The sequence below is a fragment of the Siniperca chuatsi genome, linkage group LG1 (assembly GCF_020085105.1).
Source record: "Siniperca chuatsi isolate FFG_IHB_CAS linkage group LG1, ASM2008510v1, whole genome shotgun sequence".
Lineage (NCBI taxonomy): Eukaryota > Metazoa > Chordata > Actinopteri > Centrarchiformes > Sinipercidae > Siniperca > Siniperca chuatsi.
In genome coordinates, this window is record NC_058042.1 from 28,394,394 (window position 1) to 28,406,733 (window position 12,340).

The 12,340-nt window shown below is 41.5% G+C and overlaps 1 protein-coding gene across 2 annotated transcripts in view; it reads right to left on the reverse strand.

The window, feature by feature from the left end:
• LOC122879787 (AT-rich interactive domain-containing protein 3B-like) overlaps nucleotides 1–12,340 on the reverse strand; it is a 52,604-nt gene that overhangs the window by 19,063 nt on the left and 21,201 nt on the right. For both annotated transcript variants that reach the window (XM_044204264.1, XM_044204344.1), the window contains exons 3-4: nucleotides 7,202–7,276; nucleotides 6,410–6,482 (exon numbers count right to left, since the gene is read on the reverse strand). In XM_044204264.1, the coding sequence (XP_044060199.1) occupies nucleotides 6,410–6,482; nucleotides 7,202–7,276 (148 nt within the window). The remainder of the gene's footprint in view (nucleotides 1–6,409; nucleotides 6,483–7,201; nucleotides 7,277–12,340) is intronic.

Genomic DNA, 12,340 nt, shown 5'->3' on the forward strand with positions numbered 1-12,340 from the left:
GGGCTCCTCTGGGGGCTGTAATGTATTTCATACCATTTATCAGAGGGGTGTGGAGGCCAGGAAACATTGCTTTAAGAGCACACACAGGACACAGATGGAGAAACAAGACACACAGATATGCAGAGATAGCAGAAGATTAGGAAATTTGTTGATTGCAGAAGAGCTTCATGTAGGAACAGCTTATCAAAGCCCCCACAAAAAAAATTGGGTGGAAAAAAGGCAGGTGTAAAACATTTTGAAAAAATTGCCAAAATTTTTAAAATATTTAGTCTTGGCTTAAGTTGTCTGACTCACCTAAATCTACAGTGAATAAATCAAATTAATACCAAGGGTATGTCCATAATACCTTTGTACTGCTTTTATAATTAATAAAAACAATACTTATTACTTTTGTCTGTTTTCTTCCTACAATTTGTATTCATTAAAATAATTAAATCATGTAAAACTTATGCAGGAATATGTTCCATTTTTTTCCCTGAAAGCTAAATACCTTTTGCCTCATTAGGTTGTTTTCACATTATGCCTTTTAGAAAGTTCCTGCATCACAAAGATATTGTTTGTTTGGGGGAAAGAATGCTTGCTGCTTCAGTTTTAGCCATATTTCACTTTTTTGGTGTAAGGTGCAACACGGTCTTCATAAAATATCTTGTGTTTTAACTGACTAGCCCCTTCACTTCTTTTGTACGAATATAATAGCATTTTCCTCTTCCTTGCTCATTTACTTATGAGCTTGGTGATTAAGAATCTCCCAGCTCTGCAGCTTAGAGACTCAAATCCCTGTACAGTATGGTCGTAATTAAAGATGGACAGCACAGCGGCAATCCAGGGCTGTGGAACAGTCTGGCTAAATGACAGAGGAAATAACAGGGAGGCAGTGCGGATTGGGGGTTGGGATGAAGAGACAGAGAGAGGAAGAGACACAAAGAGTAGTAGGTAAGACACAAACAAAAACAAAAAATAAAAAGTCTAAAGATTTGAATCTAACATCTCCCAACAGACCCACACACACAAAACATCAGGAAAACTACCATTTCCTTTTGTTCTGAAGGAAGAGAAGAATAACCACCGTAAATGTGCTCGTTCCCCAAAGGCAGGGCTGTAATTTGTCAGCCAACGGGTGGAGTTTACCGAAGGCAAAGATAATCTCAGCCCTCAAATATAACAACACGGTAACCACAAAATCTTTGATCACAAATGCAAGGGAGGGTGTGTCCAATAAGAATAGTTTCGCCTCTTCTTTTGGAGTCTGTCTTGGGGTAATGATTAGTAAGCGGTGGTTGGAATCTGTGTATCATTTGGGTCCCCACCCTTTCTTAAGAGTAGGGGCCCTTTGCTGCTAGTGCTGGTCTTTTAGTACATTTGCCTGATTTTCTTACTGTCTGGATGGTGAGCTTGGTCAGCTTCAGCCCACTGACAAAGTGCTTTCAAGGGGACATGAAAGAGCATGGCCTTGTTTCTACACAAGCTGGCCAATGCCTCCCTTATCCTCCCCCTCCGTCACCCTGGCACCCCATCTCCTACTGTGGTTTCCATGTCTGCTCTCTTCATCCTTCATCCTCTCTTTTCTCCCTTTTCACACATACAGACATGCGACGGTCACCTCCCTTGTCTGCTGTCTGTCATCGTTGCCCTATCAAAAAGGTTGGCCCCCACTTATTTGGAGATCATTAATCATCCCGTGTAGGACAGGAGGCCCCTTAATCCAGCCCCTCCTCCCCCCGGCCTCACCAAGCAGGCCACAGTGCAGCCCTCCGCCCCTATCCCCCATGGTGTTATCAAGTTTCAGTGGTTGTAACTGTAGCACAATAAACAGAGGGGGGAGGAGAATGGGGTGGGGGCAAGGGAGTAGGACGGGGATGGAGACAGAAAGAAAGGAAGAGAAGAGGACAAAATGCTATCTCCTAGCTACATTTTATTTTTGCATTGTATGTAAAGCATGCTTCTAGGGTCTCGAAAACGACAGCCATCTTGAGAATTGCATCCCTAATGAGTGCGAATGTAGAAACTACTTGAATTTAGTTGATCCCCTAATTGCAGATGAAAGCTATTACATTAATAATGCGACTATTATACATTGTATAATAGTCGCAGTTTAAAAGCTCAATCTAAAAATAAAATCTTTTCACCTGTAATCCAGCATTATCAAAAATGGACATATGTGCTCACAATACCCAGTGTTTTTGTTGTTAAACCAACCAGGTGCTGCCACGTTCCAGAAGTTGTGGGGTGTTAACTAAAGGAAAATGAGGCCATATCAAAGAGCCAGAGAATGTTCCTATTGTAGTGTGGTGTTTGTACAGAGGGCCTGCCTGTTACGAGGGCCAGTGTGAGGCTGACCAGGGGAGTAATATAATGCATACATGGATCCCCCAGAGCCCATTCATGGTGTAATTGGTGTGGACAGAGCTCTTGGTCTCAGGGTTACAGTTAGGGAACTTCCTTTAATGTCCTGCTGGGAGGCCATTCTTCCCACACCACAAATACTGCAAAAAATATCCATCTTAACCTGGACGTGAAATTCTTGTTTCTCTTACAATTTGAAAAAACTGGCAGAGCTATTTTAATTAGTTTTCTTGTTTTTCGAATATCAGTGGTCTGCCCTTCTCATCTTGTCTGTAGCAAATAAAAAATGGCAGGGTTTTTGTTTTTGTTTTGTTTTTCAGTAAAGGAAAATAAGTTCTGAAGGACAAATATGACACTAAATTATTTACTTGCTCAATTTTAATTACAGACCAAACAAAAGCCCATGTATGCTATTTTGTTATACGGCCCCTGAAAACATTACCGGCAGCCACAGTGAAGATTTACAGGAACCAACGGCGCAGAGCCACTGCCAGTGGGTTTAACTGTGGAGCTGCAGCTAAATGAGACATCTTCATTATAATCATTACCATCCTACTCCTTCCTCTAATTCTATACATCTTTCTCCAGCCCCATCAAGACCACTGAAACTTAATGGCACAGACTAGTCTGGCTTACCACTTTAGTACTATTAACAGACCTAAATCTACTATGTAGGGATTTTCCCCTAAAATAACTCCAAAGCAGCGATAGCACACCATGTGGTCCCTCTTAAGCTGAATCTACACTTCCCATTAAGAGTGTCACACTGGGATTGATCTAGCATTTGCTGACCGCGACGTGTGGGGTTTTCTGGCTAGAGTAGAAGCAGCTAAAACACTTGTCTTTACCCCCCCTGTTACCCCATCCCTTCTCTACTGGTGATCAGGAGCTTCTCTCTCTGGCTCTGTCCATCACAGCCTGTGGCCATTAATCATTTCAAGTGGACAGCGCTGACAGGCAGTTGGCTGCATCACTCTTTTAGTTTCTTCCTCTTTTTTCCCCCCCTTTATCGCGCACCCGTAATTCCCGCAGCCTCACTTACTGCTCCCCCAATTACCTCTTCACAACCCCACCTCCTGCCCCAAACCCCAAATGAGAAAGTGGCCGGGTGTCAAACCAAAACAAACATTCACCCATCTGCTTAATCGAAATCTTTGAGGTGGTCAATGGCATCGAGCCAGCGTCAAAGCTTTTCTATGCGCTCCCAGAGGGGGTGAAACAGCAAAACCTGTAATGGATATGATGAACAGTGATGTCGGCGTAACTCATGAAGGCTAATATCCTCCACCCACACTCCTCCAACATGAGCTGTTACATTACATTTACATGGCCATTAGCTGATGTTTCTATCTGCAGCGAATGACAGGATGTTCTCCAGCAGAATAAAGTTCTTAAAATTACAAGCAACAAATAGTACGGATGTCGATGGTGTAAGCAAAGGGGGCCCAGCAATGGATGTTGGAGTATTCAGCAAAGAATTAAGAGCCAAGGAAGTAAAGGTAGAGAGGGTTCATATGTGTGTCTTCTGCCATTTCTGTGATGCAGAGCCCATCAATGGGCCCCTTTACGCACAGACAGGATTTAGGACAGCTGCTAAAATTCCTCAACCATTAACACACACACACACACACACACGTTTTTTTAAGCACAGAGGCAGGAAATGGGAATCCCTCGTAAGTTTTCCTTCCGCTGTTGCTTTCCTCTCAAGGCCTTGAGGCCCCACAACGAGGTGGGAAAAGCACTTCACCATTTGTCTCTCTCCATCCAGAGATTCCACTGGCTTTCACTTAACCGCACAATCTGCTTCACAAAATGAGGTAGTATTTTTAAGCTTCCACATAGTGACATTAAATTATAAAGGCTTTCTAAGTACCCTTTCATTAAAAAAAAAGGAAAAAGAAAGAGGGCAATAATCTTGACCCCATATCTATGAAGTGAAATTGAAGGAGTAAACACACAGTAATTAGAGGGTGCCATCAACAAGAGCATGGCAAGGCTTGCTCTTCATCTCATAGTCTTGGCACTAACAGCAAAAAGGGAATCCAGCCAAGCAATTTGTTCCCTGTGATTAAGACTCCGGTTTGAGAGACAACAGAGGTCAGCCAAGTGCCTCTTGCCTTAAAGAGAGGGGTGAAGAACTCAAACTTAAACAAAATGTAAATGACAAGAGTAGGCTACTAATGTTCAAATTCAAATTGTTATCAGCGAATCAGCATTTTGTTTTTCTTTGCTTTGAGGTGGGATAGTTTTACAAGCTAATCTGTCTTTTGTTATGTTTTTTAAATCAATGTTATAATTCATTCCATATTTGTGTCGCTGAGAACACAATGGGACGATTAAAAAAAAAAGACATGCTTATTTTCACTTAAAAATCAACCTATTCTTTCATGCCTTAAGCACATGTAAATTTAGTGAAAATAATGTGATGTGGCTTGCTGTAATCAGCCAGTTATCTGCGGTCAGGCGGCATTTTAGTCAGCTTGATGGATTTCTCCGTCTGACCAGCATGAGTAAAGGGTCAGCCAACCACTCCCAGCGTCAGCCACTGGACAGAGATGCTAACAGGGCCCCGACAGATTCTGTACCTCCCTCTCTCTGACTTGGCTTAATTCATCACCCGCCAAACAAGACCTCCGGGTGCTTAGACCAGACCAGACACTCAGAAGCTGCTGCTCCTGTCAATGTGAGCTCGCCAAAATATGCATAAAAGTACACACACATGCACATCAACACACATGGACCCATCTACACAAATGTACTCACCATCATCATCATCCGTCACAGTCTGACAAAACAAACTATGCATCACATACACACTCGCTTACATATCATATCACCCATCATAGCCTGTGACAAAACATAATGAAGTGTGAACCACACACACACTCACAGACCATCATCACCCATCATAGCCTGCCAAAACATAATGTAAAGTATGCACCATTGTAATAACATTGTGATTCACCTTGGGAGGTATTGCTCAAGCCATGTAACTTACTTGGCAACAGATATGTCTGATAAAAGCCTAAGTGCATAATAGCTGCCCTGGTCAGAGGGGTCTTGTAGGCAGTGTCAACGCTGCACGCGGTCAGCTGAGCCTCCCCGGCTGTTGGCCAACTGAATAAGTCAGGCCACTGCCAGATCCTCTTGGCTCTGATACTGCAGAACCACAGGATCAACAGAGGCAGATCTCACCTGCTGACCCCTTAAGGCCTTTACTCTGGGGAGGGGAATTAGTAAAGGATTTCTTAGCCAGTGAGAGTTACAGCATGCTTTTGAGTTGATCAGTGACATGGCACACTTGACAACCATGGGACAAGTAAATACATTTGGAAGACCAAAGCCACAAAGGAAAACTAATATATTTGTTCTTTTATCCTTGCATAGTTTATATGGCCTCTTTCAATTGTATGACCACATAAACCATTTGTGCTGTAGGCCTAACACCAATCAATCAATCTATAGTGAAATTCCAGATGCTCTGTAAAACAAAATAGCAACCGCTCCTCACACTGAGACAGGAAATGACTCTTAAAAAATGGAAGTCATATGGTATTTGCTTTTGCCACATAGGCAGAGGGTGAGAAATTAACTCCAACCAATGTCACAATTGTGGCAACTCTTGCAATTCATAATGAAAAAGTATTTCTATCGGATTTAAAACGCTGTACATGCCTTGAGAGTTAAGAAAGCTGTGTAAAGGTGTGTAGTTTTGAATTTAAAATTCATACTGAATTGCATACAAGATATAAAGCCTGAAACCATAGAGCTAAACCCAGACATTTTAATCAGGAAACCCACTGACAAAGTACACTTCAACACAAAAATGTTCAGCAAATTGTAACATGTAAAAAAACTCTAATGGGAAACATGTTTGTAGAAAATGACCCTTACATATTTAGAGAATTACTTGAATCTCATTTAAATCCCAACTGAATCTCCAATTTTTAAGTGTATGCCAAACCGCTTGATCTGATGACGTAAAAGAAAATCTCTGTTATGGAGAGTGCAACTGAAGAGGCAGCTGCTGATTAATATAATGTGGATTTCTGGTGAGCACTCTGACCTCTTTTCTGCATGAATGTGAAGAGGTCATCCAAAAACTCCTTCCTTTTGGGGTCAGTGTCCAGTTCATACAGCTGAAAGAGAAAACAGAAGCTTATTAGGGTCTGGTGGACGAACTTGTCAGTTGACCACCGCATGTAGCCAACAGTCACCTGTAGTTGTTGCTGTGCTTCTGGCACTGTTGGCTCTAGTCGTTCGGCCCATTCAGCATGTTATATTATCACTGGAAGGGATAGTTCATTGTGCAGTTTTGAGTGCAGGTTTAATTTTTAGCCTCTGCCCTTTCTTTTCATCTTCCAACATGGCTGATAATGCCAGTGCAAAGCAAAGAAAAACCTTGCAATTTTTTATTTTTTTTATTTTTATTTTTTATTTTTTAAATCAGACATATTCTCTATTTGTACTGTTTAATAAGATTCACAGTGGCATGAAAATGGTTGGCTAGTTTGCTTTGTTTGTCTCTGCAATGTTGTTTGTAGTACAAATACTTAGATATTTCCTCTCACATAGGCACAGAACATACATGCATGTCAACGGCCAGCTGACCATTGGATGTTATCTTTGTGGTGCACCCACTTTTAACAAAAGATGGGAGGCAAAATGAGGCAATGCATCCATCAGTCTGGAGAATGCCTCAAAAGGTTAAAACTGATTAACAATTTCCACTAGTTTGACTTTGATAAGAATTAATGTTATTATGTGATTGGTGCAACGGTTTCCTGTTTGTTGGTTTGGTTGTTTATTGACTGAACCCACTGAAGCCATCCGGTGATCACACTCTCCAAAGGCTTACTTTAGCAAAGTCTCTGGACGCCTCTCCTCTTCCTCTGCTACTGTCGGCTTCATCCGCCCAGCTGGCACTCCCATTCTACAACAGACAAGAGAGAAAACATAGATATGGTTAGCAAACAAACAGACAAACACGTACAGAGGGGATCCAGTCTGTAGTGGTCTCACATCATTACCTATGAGTCTTTCAAAAGTAACACGATTATCTATTACTAAGATTATTCTTTTGGTATTTTACCTTTATTTGATCGTGACAGTAGAGGTACAGAGTGTGAAAAAAAGTGTCATGCAACAAGGTCCCTGGCCGGAACCGAACCGGGGACGTCAGCTGGTTCCATAGCTAATGTGGTTGCAAATTTGTAATTCTTAAGAATGGACTTTGACCTCCAACGTTTTTTCTAAAATGTGTTCATTTGATTTTTACCTGCAAGTATCCCATCAGGTTGACACTAACTGTAGGTCAAGATGTTCATGTTGGGCTAAAAAAACGGAGTAAACGCTAAGCTAGTTACATCAACTGCATTCTGCAACACAAACACATGAAAACTAATATATACTGAAACTCCAAGAGTGCATTTTTCAGGGGTTGGAGGAGTAACCTCTGGAGTTATTGTGCCCCTGAGCTCCTGTGTCCCCCTCCCCCTTCATCCTCACACATCTCCATTTGACCTAAACCATCTGCATCTGGGCCTGCCCTGCCCCCACCCATGTCTTCCGACCCAGCTGGATACAAGGGCCCCCCATCCTTCAATCTTAACGCAGCTGTGACGGGTGGCCAAGTTCATGGAGTGTAACTGGCTGTCAGGAGGGGCCAGGGGAAGGTGGGCTGGTCAGTAGCCCTAGCTACACACACACACACACACACACACACACACACACACACGCAAAGGCTGATCAAGGCTGTGTGTATGTTTGTGAGTGCAGGAAGGGGGGCAATGGCCCCACAAGACGGGAAGGAAGGAAAATAGGGGCAGAAAGGGGTGCATGGTATGTGCCGACCAGGAATGTCTCCTAAAGACAAAACCTATAAAAGCATCAGGAATCAAAACAAGATCCATTTGGAGGGGGGACGTTAATAGCTGCAGCCCAGGGTCTAGTTTCAAACGGGAGCCCATTGGTCAGTGGCAATTACAAGGCCTGAAACGAGAGCCAGCAGGGTAAAGGTTGTCAAGGCCCCTGAGAGCCAGTCATTTTCACCCTCTCACTCTCTGTATGTGTAACGCTTGTCAACATTCATGCTCCCTAAACAAATACTCATCAGCCATCAACTTGCAGACCCACTGCAAATGGTATGTTTAAGGGTGGAGTTAAACACTTTAAGACTTGAAAGACTTTGTTACAAAATGAGATGTGCTTTTTAGAACAGTTTAGAACACCCTCTCTTACACATTAAAATAAAAAACTCTCCAAAATAGGAGTTTTATAAGGGTGGAAATTAACTTTGCATATTGACAACATTGATAAATGTGAAAAATGTTATTTTCCTTCTCAAACTAGCATGACAGATTTGGTTACAAAATGCTACATTTCCAGTATGGAAAAACTAATATTTGAAGTCCAATGTTATCCATTTTCAAAGACATACAAGTAGATTGCTATCCTCTAAAAAGTTATACTCATTTTAAAAAAAGCTATTTTTAATCACACTGGCTTCTCAGCAGATATCTTGTGTTGAAAATTAGTGTACAACAAACACAGCTCATTCTTTATCAAAAACACATTTTGCTGTCAACGTACATTATCACATACAGATGATGTCATCAGTTTGGCAATAGGACGACTGATGCAACACAGTGTGTTGTGGGTGGTGCGGTTTCTTAAGTTAAACCGGAGGTATTCAGAACTAATGATGGCAAAGTCATAGTAGAAGATGAACTATTGAACTTTATTGAGGTTAAGATGAGAACCTTGACTCACAATGAAATTGTTTTACTGGTAACACACAGTTTCAGCTCTGAGCGAGAGAGTCCTCAAAAAAGATTCTATTTGAAGTCTGCTCCCACACGTCTCAACACTGTGTCTCTCACAAAAGGTGCACAGAAGGATATTAACAACGTAAAAATATGCTTGAAAGTGCTAAATGAGTGCGGAGAGGATATACCAAGATTTGTCTCGCACTACCTAGATGAGCTCCCCCTGTTTCTTTAAATCACGTTGATGTTGATGCTTCAAGGCAGAATGGAGCAAATAAATAATGACATTTGCTGTATGAAAAGAACCCTGGAAACTCAAACAAATACCTGCGAGAGTTTGTGGGCGGTGACTGCTGCCCTTGATGACCGGCTGACTGCTATGGAGAAGCAACGCGGTCCTTCTACCATGGACTCCGGCGGTGTTAAGGCTGATGGGTGGATGTCGCAAACAACTGGTGAAATCATTGACAGTAATACGGGGCAGCCTACAGCTACAGCTGGTACTGCTCCGTTGCACTGGAGCTCAGGACAAACGCAGTCTCCCTCATGGAGCGTTGTAGTGAGGGAAGGACATCGCCTCAACTCTGCCACTCAACTTAAACCTTGCTTGTCACAAGCTACAGCGAAATGTGAGTGAAAGAAGACATAACTGGAACTGGTATGGCTAGCAATATACCGTCAAAACAAAGACGGTGAGTGTATTTGCAATGAAGTTTGATCCAAGCCTTGATGCCATTACTCTCAGTGACTATCTAAAAAGAGAAATTGGGTCGGGAGATTATGTGTCGAAAGATTGAATCGGCACGTAGCAGATTCAGCTCATTTCATGCCACTGTTGAATGTAACGAAGTAGCAGAACTGCTACAGGTGTCTCACTTGGTTCAGAAGGAAACCCCAGCTCTCAGAAGAACCCTGCATGTAGTGATGATGCGACAGGGATCAGTGGGCAGTAGATCCCCTCTAGGGAGCGCAGAGGGGGGGGGGGAACTAAAACAAAAAAATCGATCTGGGTTGTATCTTACAACGCGCGTGGTCTGCGTCACAGTGTTGCAGATAAAACAAAGCGTTTGGTGGTTGACACACTTTTCTGGAAGTGTGAGACATCCTGTGCCTTCAAGAGACTTGGCTTGCCAAACAAGACCTAGATAATCTGAAGACACTGCATAAGGATTTTCATGATGCTGGGGAGTCCACCACTGATCTCTGCACAAAAATAGTCCAAGGTAGGATACCAGGTGGAGTGGCAATACTTGGGAACTGTAAATACGACCCACTGGTAAAAGTAGTAAGACTGTGTGTTGATTGGGCTAGAGATTAATTATAACAACAAGACGTTTACAATCATAAATATTCATACACTTTGAGTCTTACCAGTCTGAGGATGAATTTCTGAACAGATTTGTTCATTCTTTCATTCTGTTTCAGATAGAAATTCTATATTTGCAAAACACTTGTTGCAGTTTTGTAATGACAGAAATCTTATTTTATCCACTAAAATATTCCTACCTGGTAAGAGCTTTACTTATATTAGTGAAGCTTGGCTTGATCATTGTGTATGCACAGCAGATGCTCATGCCTCTCTGGATAATATAGAGATATACTATGGGATGGCCACCTCTGATCATATACCAATTATTATCTCTTTAAATGTTTAGAATATACCTGTGCTGGCCGTTATTGGTAATGATGTTAACTCAGGGAAGCTGGACTGGATAAATGTAACTGAGGAGGAGATTAACAGATATTCCACCGTAACTGATAATTTGCTAATTAATATTGAACTGCCTACGGATGCTCTGATGTGTTTTAATATAAACTGTAAAAACCCACATCATGATATTGAAATTTGTGCCTTGTATGAACATATTGCCTCTAGTAAGCCGTTTTGTAAACATAAAACAAGGTGCATAACATTAAACCTGGATGGCTGAGCAACATGCTGCAGCTAGAGAAGCTTTTAAACTCTACTAAATTAACTAAACTAAACTAAATAATGCAATATTTAAACATGCTCTTCTTTTAATTAAAAGCAAGAATACAATGAGAGCTAAATCACTTACCAGGAAGCTGCAGAATAATAACCATTATGACTTCTGGAAGGAGATCAGAGTTATGAATTACTGTAAAACTCCCTTACCATCCAAAATTGAGGGTGCATGTGGCCCAGACAAAGTAGCTCAGGTGTGGCGTGAGCATTACTGTAACTTATTCGAGTTGTAGTTGAAAATGTTGATCTTTCTGAAACCTTGACAATCAGGTCAAATGATGTTTATGATGCCATTATGATGCTAGATGATAACAAGGCTTGTGGTATGGATTATATTACTGCAGAACATCTAAAAGAATTCCAGTTATAGGCTTTGTCCTCTGACTGGTTTCATAGTTCATGGTGTCCTTCCAGATTCTATCACCTCTGTATTGTTAGTGCCTGTCATTCCACTGTATTTGTGTTTTATTGATGCATCCAAGGCCTTTGACAAAATTAGTCTAGAAAAATAGTTTCTGAAATTGTTTGCTAGAGGTGCTCCAAAGTATATACTTAGAATACTGGTATTCTGGTATGCCCATCAGACACTGTGGGTTATATGGAACAATGTTTGCCCCATTTCATGTAAATAATGGTGTTCGCCATGGTCTCCTATTTTGTTCAGTGTGTATATGGATGACGTATCGAAAAGATTTAATGGGTGTAACACTGGCTGTCTTGTTGGAAACTCTGTTATCAATCATCTTATGTATGCTGATGACCTGGTGATTTTTAGTCCATATAGTGCAGGGCTGCAGCAATTACTGAAGGTGTGCTCACAGTATGGCAATGACTGACATTAAATTAAATGTCAGAACTAGAGAGGACAGGAAATTAGTTCAGTGATCACTTCAGTGATCTTCCTCTCACAACATGCAAAGAAATAAAATACCTTGGCCATTTTCTCACTGATGATTTGAATGATGACAGATATTTATCTACAGTGTTGTAAACTTTATGCTAAGGCTAATATGTTGCTTTGCAAGTTTAATATGTGCTCTGTCAATGTAAAATGTTCATTATTTAGAGCTTTCTGCACACCTATGTATACAGCTCATCTTTGGTGCAGCTACAGGAAAAGTGGTATGCGGAGGCTTATATTGGCTTAGAATGATGCAATGAGGTTGCTGCTTCAGGTTCCTAGATGGTATAGTCAACTGTTTGTGTTATCTGGTGTCCCTTCATGTGAAGCATTTCTGAGACA